The sequence below is a fragment of the Akebia trifoliata genome, chromosome 5 (genome assembly GCF_017979445.1).
Source record: "Akebia trifoliata isolate Shusen 1 chromosome 5, ASM1797944v1, whole genome shotgun sequence".
Classification (NCBI taxonomy): domain Eukaryota; kingdom Viridiplantae; phylum Streptophyta; class Magnoliopsida; order Ranunculales; family Lardizabalaceae; genus Akebia; species Akebia trifoliata.
In genome coordinates, this window is record NC_141379.1 from 11632877 (window position 1) to 11641886 (window position 9010).

The 9010-nt window shown below is 43.0% G+C and overlaps 1 protein-coding gene across 1 annotated transcript; it reads left to right on the forward strand.

The window, feature by feature from the left end:
- Nucleotides 1-7349: 7349 nt before the first annotated feature.
- On the forward strand, nt 7350-7958 carry LOC147401481 (uncharacterized). Its single transcript, XM_086441690.1, has one exon. It carries the CDS (start codon nt 7350-7352, stop codon nt 7956-7958), a length of 609 nt encoding a protein of 202 aa, XP_086297816.1.
- The last annotated feature ends 1052 nt before the right edge of the window (nt 7959-9010 follow it).

The window sequence follows — 9010 nt, forward strand, 5'->3', positions numbered from 1 at the left end:
TTCTTTTATGCAATACAATGCAATGATGAGATGAGGGTAACAAATTTCTTTTTGGGTGGATGCAAGGTCTAGATTTGTAGCGCCCCGCCAAATGCTAACACAAATCCCAATACCGCCTCGAGGCACTAAGTGACGCCTCGAAATTTCGGCATGGTCTCCTCTGTTTATGTTAGCATTTCACGGAACTCAAACCTGATAAACCATACCAAACAATCCTGTATAAAGGAATGAATCCACAATGACTAAGAAAGAAAGACAATAGATTTTATGAACAACAAAATGAGCAAGTTCAGAGTTGCGCAAAAAGGTATAAAGTTATAAAGGATTACAAAGTCTATCCTCACTCTAACATAGACCTAGCACTCGGTCCCAAAATACTATGTACACCTCCTAGGACGAATAGACTCCTAGTAGAAGTAGTCATGACGCTCACCGGGTAAGGGACACTGGTCGTCGATCTGACCAACCAGATGCTCCTCGGCGGATGGCTCAACACTCGCCTCCCCAAGCACAGGCTCTGCAACTAAAAAAAAATGGAAGGAAAGGGTGAGTAACAATGGTTACCCAGTAGGTCCACAAACAATTCCTACTAATAACCTCACCTAACGTGATCGAATAATCATACTGCGATATTTCAAAACATGCAGGTTTTACGATAGAAACTACGATTTAACTGGTACATATAGCCAGGGATGAGCAACTAAACAGTTTAAAAATAACACCTAGCATCAATCATCCATACTCATTATACAAGTTCCATTTTACGCAAGTACAGTTGGCAACATTAAAATAATAAACATGCTCTTCAGTTTACAGTTCGAAATATAACAACAAATACATAATACAAGTGGTGGAGTAATGGAATTTGAGCGTTGGGATTCACGACTGGATCGCTCCCAGTCAGGACATGATGTTACAACATAAATCTGGCTTTTAGTTCCTGATTTTGTGGCCGGTCGCTGCGCTTACCACACTGGTGACCATTTATCCGGCTCAGGCTGGCCGTTTGACGTGACCGTAAGCAATGGGTCTCTTTTCGATGTGTCAGAACGTTCGACTACTACTAGATTGTTAGTGATCACTGACTAATCATCTTCGTCTATGCCTATCAGGCGTGCATGTGATTCCCAAAAGACACTCCACTCGTATACGACCACCTTTACAAAACACGTTCACTGGTAAAGATAAGAAAGGAATGGACCCGGATTCCAGTTGTGACTCCACTCTCATACGCGTCCCATACCACGTATGAGTTTGGTGGTCCCTACCGTACATCCCAGGATAGTGCACCCCTCCGGATGATGTGACACACTATCCCTTCAGGCATTCACAAACCCTTTAACAGCTCACAAAATAGCTACGTACATATATGATTTTTCATTTAAAACAAAAGAGAAATTAACAGAACAGGGTTGAGAACGAATATCCAGTTCCTACCATGCAACCGTGGCCACCCGGCCTAAAATAAATAACAGTACTCAGCGCAAGCGCTAACATAATCGGAAATAAACATGCAACCCTTTCATTAATAACCTGGATATCCTTTCACCAACCTACATACAACATACAATGTAAAATGCAGACATCACCCCTCGGGCGTGATTCTGACATTTTACCGTTCATTCCCTTTTCCCATTCTCTCAACATTCTCATTTTTCATCCTTTCAAATCAACCATTCATTTTCAATCTTTCAAAGTCATTCTTTTGGTCTTTTCATTGAAAACCTTCAAAGTTTATTCAAAAACAAGGTCCCTATGATGCACGGAGCAAAAGCTGTTAAAAATAATGAAAGCTGGTGAAAATTTGGCTAAGTGTCAAAAACTCAATTTTTCAAAGTTCTCGAAATTAAAAACGGGTTTTTCGAAATGAGAGTCTCGATCATGAGATTCGACACCATATAGTTTTTGTAATCTAATTCAAAGAAACGCGAAAGTTATTTCATTTTGAAAACTTGCCGAAAACGTCGAAAATTACGTTTTGTTCTTTAAACCAAAATTCGGATTTTGATCCTTTGAGATTTGGATCTTGAAACCATTCCCATTGTTCCGAAATGGGGGGTAAAACCTTAATTTCATTAAAGAACTTAAAGTAAATGGAAAGTAAAAATTAAAGAGGACATTTACTTTAATGTTTTTAATGAAATAAAGGGTGGAAAATAGTGTATAAGGTGTGAGGAAGTCAAGCCAAGAGTCAGAACACTGTTCTGAAGAGAACTGTGTCTGTCGGCGGCAGGAACAAGATTCTGTCGGTGGAACCGACAGATTGGTCTTCGGCAGATGTCGGTGGGACCGACGGTCCTGCCGACAGAACAAAATTTTCGGGTGCTTCTTGATTTTGTCGGCGGCAGAAGCAACATTCTGTCGGTGGGACCGACAGAATGCCTTCGGTAGGTGCCGGTGGCACCGACCCTTCCCACCTACAGCCTGAACCTTACTCGAACCTTCGAGTTTCGATCCATGTTTCGGATTCTCCTTCCAATCTTCGAATCATTGAACCCACCCACGATTTTGTTATCAAAATTCGATAAAACATAAACAAAACACCTACTTCTATCATGAATTTGAAATCAAACTACAACCGTCTATGATTCAAAAGCAAACAATAAGTTTTGTTAAAATAACCTAAATGCACATTTTGAGAAATCTAAAGTTACCAATAGAAATTGAAAGTCCCCTACTTGTTTGTGGACGCCGAAAGCGATGAACTCGTATAAGAATCAAAGTTGGTGGTGAAGGAGTTGGTGTTGAGTTGAGTTTGATGCAAAGTGAGCTAGGGTTTGAAATCCCCTTTGACGACGGCACTCCTTTGCTTCTACAATGAATGGGGGCCTAACTCTTGCTCGATGGAACCCTCGATGAAGACGTGCTAGGATTCACTCAAGCCACACGGCTGGGTTTTGATGGAGGATAGGGCAAACAAATGAGAATGGGTTAACAAGGAGGATGAGTTTGTAGCTATCGTCGTAGCCGACAACTTTGTCTTCTTCGTCGAAGTTCAACGGTCATTCATTCTTAACGGATCTTGCGGAGAAGAGAGGAGAACCCTAGGTTTTTGAGAAAATCTGAGCTTTGGATGCTTTGGAAAAGAAGGAAAGTGATTTAAAAGAAAAATAAATTTTCTTTTATAACAAGGGCGAGGGCATACTTGTAATTTCCTTATTATTTCTAGTTTCGACCGTAACTTGACTATCCGGACTCGAAAAATGACAAACGAATATACCATTTCGAATAATTTTTCGTTGCGGTCCTAATGGTGTGGTCGAATCTTCCTGATTCTCGCTCTAACGAAATTCTACTATTTTGGGGTCCCACTTAACGCGAAATTCGAGGATTTGTTAACTTTTTCACTCAAACTTGGATTCAAACTTGCTTATAGGCTAAAGTATATATTTCGATCATTTTGAAACTAATGGCGAAGTCGATCTTCAATAAAAATAAACATAGCAAAAATCCAGGTACTTGACTCTAAGTTTTCTTTCTAAAATATTCTTCAAACAATTACCATCTGATTTCCTCGAGATACGAGTTAAAAATACGGGGTGTTACAAGATTGTTGTATGAATATTTTGGTGATGTGGTGACATTCGACAATACTTATCGGACAAATAAATATGATATGTCGTTCGCTCCATTTACTGGAGTAAACCACCACTTTCAGTTTATACAATTTGGGTGTGCTCTTCTACAAGATGAGACAGAGACAACTTTCTTATGGTTATTTGAGACTTGGCTCAAGGTTATGGGAGGACGTCATCCAATATCGATGATCATCGATCAAGATTTGGCAATGAGGAATGCGATTGCTAAAGTTTTTCCAACACACGTTATCGCCTTTGCATTTGGCACATTATGAAAAAATTTCTTGAGAAGTTGGCTTATAAATACTTTGAATCTTCTGATTTTAAAAGTAAATTGGAGAGGTGTATTTGGTCGACATACACGGGGGAAGAGTTTGAAAAGAATTGGAAGAATTTGATTGTAGAGCATGGATTGGAAGGAAATGAATGGCTTGAATAATTATTTGATTTGCGGGAGTCTTGGGTACCTGTGTATAATCGGGGTTATTTTTTTGCTGGCATAAATACTACTGGCTGTAGTGAGAGCATTAATGCATTCTTTGATGGGTTCGTTACATGGAAGACAAATCTAAGAGAATTTGTAATCAAGTATGAGGAAGCATTGAAAAAACTTGTTACAAATGAGATCGATGAAGATTTTAATCAGAACACAAGTTTCGATGTGTGAAGAATGACGAGTTACTTCTCAAACATGCTGCAACAGTGTATACTAAAAATATGTTTGAGAAACTCAGGGAAGAATGACTCCAAGTGAATTGACTTAAAGTTGAAAAAATGGGAATTGATGATAGATTTCATACGTATCAAATGACAACTAAGTTTGGTAAGTTCGAGGAGTTTGTGTTGAAGTTAAATTTGGATACTTACGAGGATGCATGTGAATGTAAGAAATTTGAGTTTGTTGGAATAATATGTCGTCATTTTCTAAAGGTGTTTTTTTGTTTAGACATTGATAGTATACCGTCATACTTCATTCTTGGAAGATGGAGAAAAGGGGCAAACAAATTTAGGGTGATGGATTTAGCATTAATGATCGATGGGAAAGAACCGCCAATTACATTGAGATTTGGCAATATGTGTCAACAAGCTACTACATTAGCTAGTTTTGCATCAACTTCAATGAAGAGATACGAAATCTTCAAGAATACCTTAAATGAACTACCAAAAAACTTTCTAAAATTCAATGCGATGAAATGTTAGAACATGAAGTTGTAGTTGATGCATCCTGTAGTCGATGCATCATAGTTGTTGCTTTTGGACCCGAATGTCTCGCAAACAAAGGGTAGGAAGAAAGATGAGAAGGGCAAAGGAAAGGTTGAATGTACAGGTAGATTAAAAAGTAGTATCGAATTGATCCAACAAAAGAAGAAACAAAAGTGTGCATCATGTAAAGGATTCGAACACGACAAATGAATATGTCCTATAAATCCATATAAAAAACATACAAGTTTTACAAATCAAGGTAAGTGAAATTATCTTTGTAAGAAAAATATCACTTTAAAACATTTATTTTTGTTGTACATTCTTATTTATAATTTCCTTTTTAATAGGTAATGATAATATTCAAGAATTGGGTCAAGACATGGAAAGCGATCATGAGGCATCTCCATTAAGTTAGACACTTGGACAAGTACTTCATCTCTTAGTATATATACATTCTCTTGTCAACTGTTCTATTTGTTTTTTATATAATCTTATAATTGGCTATTGATTAATCTTATATATGACAAACATCAGTAGCACCTTTGAGAAAACATGTTAGTCATAATTCATAAGAGTTACTGTGGGGGAAAATTCTGGGATAGGACACGTGGCATGAGTTTGAGCTCAGGAGTATCTCCAAATCTCGGATTGACGGAAAGTAAGCCCGACAGATTGAGCTCCTCGGGTGCGAATAAATGATTGAGCTCGGACCTTAGCCACCGGTAGGTAACATAGGTCGGTTGGAGGCAGCATAGGTCGGTTGTACGGATCTGACATATGCGACAGTGGACTGACAGCATTCACAGCTCACGTCATCACAGAGGTGGCAGGGCAGTTGCAACAACTCCTGCAGCTGACATGTCAGGGAGTGAGCTAACTGCCCAAGGTCACTTCAAAGGATGGCACAGAAACCGAACCAGATAATCGCCTATATAAGGAAGAAAACTATGGGTAAAAGGGGTTCGTATTCTTCTTCTCTTAAAAATTACTCTGATCAATTTGTCTAACTTGATCGTCGGAGTGGGCTGATTTGCAGGTCCGCCCGAGCTTAGAGAGAAGGAAAGTGTAGAGCAATTTCGTGCATCTACAATTTGGCACCGTCTGTGGGAAACTTACAGGGAGAAAAATGACCAAGATGGGAAGAGCTAAAGGCGAAAATCGTGGAGAGCCATCAAACCCGCTACCAGCAGACTCGCCTCCAAACGCGCAAGACCCAATGCTTGCAATGTACAATTTACTAACGGAGATGAGAGAGGAAATGCGCAGGGGGTTGGAAAAACAAAATAATGAGATAGTAAACATAAGGAGGGAAAATGAGGAGCTCAGACAAAGGCTAGGTGAGCGAGCGGAGTCCGGAGAAGGCCTAGGTGCAGAGCGAAGTAGTGATCACATTGTCCGAGCACCAAGGATGGAGGCGGACTGGACTGAAGATTCAGCAGCAGTCAAAACGCAGCAAGGAAGCTCCGAAGTCAAAGAAACGATGACAAGAAAAGAAATAGAGGAAATGCTCAGGAGGAGGGATGAGGAATTCGTGCGAGGGAAGGATCCCGCCCAAAAGGTACGGAACGCAATTCGGGAACTCAAGGGGACGCCATTCTCACCTATGATAATGAACTCAGAACCACCCAGATCGTTCCACATGCCGAAGTTTGAAACTTATGACGAAACACGAGATCCTATGAGCCATATACTGCACTACAGAAGTCAGATGGTGCTGTACCAGAACGACGATTCGTTACTCTACAAGCTATTTCCATCAACCCTGAGGCTCGGGGCCATGATGTGGTTCCAAGCCTTACCAGCTGGGACCGTCACGAATTTCTCCGAGCTAGAAGAGATGTTTGTTGGGCAGTTTGTGCATCTGCGAAGGAAGGAGGTCGGAGTTAACACTCTGTTTAACCTTCGACAAGAGAACGGGGAGAGCATTAGGTTGTTCGTAACCCGTTTTCGAACAAAAGCTCTGGACGTAGAAGGCATGGACGAGGCAACGGCCTGCTCGGTGTACATTGCTGCGGTCATCCCGGGGACACGGCTGCATGAGTCCTTGATCAAGTCTGACCCAACTCGCCTGAAAGATTTGTACGCAAAGGTAGAAAAGTACATCCTGGTGGAAGAATCCGTGAAGGGCAGGAGACGAAGTGCTCAGACAGTGGCCAATAGCGAAAGGGAATGGAAGCTGCCAAGGTATTGACCCACCTCGGAGGGGAATGAAGTAAGAAAAGGCGGAGAGGTTCGAGCGAGCAGTCATGGTGGAAGAGAGGCCGGGTGTATACCCCGCTCAATGAAAAACTATCCGTGATACTGAGGCACATAAAGGGGGAACCCGATTTCATTCATCCACCACGGGGGTACAAGGGGAAGCCCGGGAAATCGTATTGCGAATATCATGAGGCTGAGGACCATCCAACGGAGGATTGTTACAGGTTGCGCCATATCATACAGGATATGATTGAAGCAGGGAAGCTCAGTAGGTATGTCTCGGCGAGAAGAGGAAGAAGATGAGAGATTACTGAGAAAGCCGAACGTAAGCCCGAGCAAATAAGGCCAACTAAAGGAGGGCGTCGAGAGATGGAAGAGCGCAGAATAGTTCATACCATCACGGGGGTGTTGGGGGCCGAAGTGCCATCTAGGCGGGAGATCCGGAAGAAGGTGAAAAAGATCCGACATATGGTCGGAGTCAACAACGTGGCATCAGGAGTACGGGTAGCAGGAATGATGTCCAGCGGAGCGGATTCCCGGGCGATCGTATTCACAGAGGATGATCTTAGGGGAACGGCAAGGCCCCATCAGGACGCATTAGTGATTGCGCTCCTAGTGGGGAATGTCGAGCTCCGAAGGATATTGGTGGATTCGGGAAGCGCAGTGGATATTCTGTTCCTGAGCGCGACTAAGAGGATGGGGGTTTCAGAGAGCTTGGAACCAACAACAACCCTCGTTTATGGCTTCAACGGTACTCCGAGCAGTCCGGTGGGAGAAATCACACTCCCGATCACAGCAGATTCGAAGGTGGTCATGACGAGGTTCGTGGTGATAGATGCGGACTCAGCTTATAACGCGATCCTGGGGCGGAGATGGATACACGAGATGAAGGCAGTACCATCGACTTATCATCAAGTTATTCGTTTCCCGGGTAAGGAAGGAATAATGGAAATCAGGGGTGATGAGGAGATGGCGTAGAGATGTTTTCACCTGGCCTTGAAGCAAGACCGAGGCCCCGAGGCCGTCATTCAAAAGAAGAGAAAGGTACTTCCAACTGGGAATGAAGCTTCGTAGCAATTACAGAAGCAGTCGTAGCAGGAGTAGCAGGTAACAGTTGAACAAGTCGAAGCCGTGGACCTCGGTGATGACGGGGATCAGCTGGTTAGTATTGGCACCACAATGTTGCAGGAGGAGAAGGCAGCGCTGCTCCAACTTCTGAGGGCGAACAAGGACGTGTTTGTATGGTCATTGGAGGACATGCCCGGAATAGACCCTTTGGTGGCGTGCCATAGACTAAACGTCGATGAAAGCTTCCGACCTGTTAGACAAAAGCCGAGGAGGCTGTCTCCACGTCTCAGGCAGGGGGTCAATGAGGAAATTGAGAAACTTTTAAAGGCCGGGTTTATCAGGGAGGTAGAGTACCCAGAATGGATAGCGAACATAGTGGCAGTACCGAAGAAGGATGGGAGGGTGAGAGTGTGCATTGACTTCACCAACCTGAATAAGGCGTGCCCAAATGATAGCTTTCCACTGCCAAGGATCGACAGGTTGGTCGATGCCACTGCTGGTCATGAGAGAATGTTATTTATGGACGGCTACTCAGGGTATAACCAGATCCCCTTAGCAGTGGAGGACCAGGAACGAACATCATTCATCACCGAGCAAGGATTGTTCTATTTTAAGGTAATGCCGTTCGGCTTGAGAAATACCGGGGCAACTTACCAGAGACTCGTGACAAAAATGTTCGAAGGATTGATTGGAAAGATCGTGGAGGTATATATCGACGATTTACTGGTAAAAAGCAAGCGAGCAGGGGACCATCTGGTAGACCTCAAGCAAACATTTGATCGGCTGAGGAGCTTCAAAATGAAGTTGAATCCGAAGAAGTGTGTCTTCGCCGTCTCCTCTGGGAAATTCCTCGGGCACATTATCACCAGGAGAGGCATTGAGGCAAACCCAGACCAGATCCGGGCATTGGTAGAAATGCCGAGTCCCACTAACCAGAAGCAGGTGCAGAAGTTGGCAGGGAG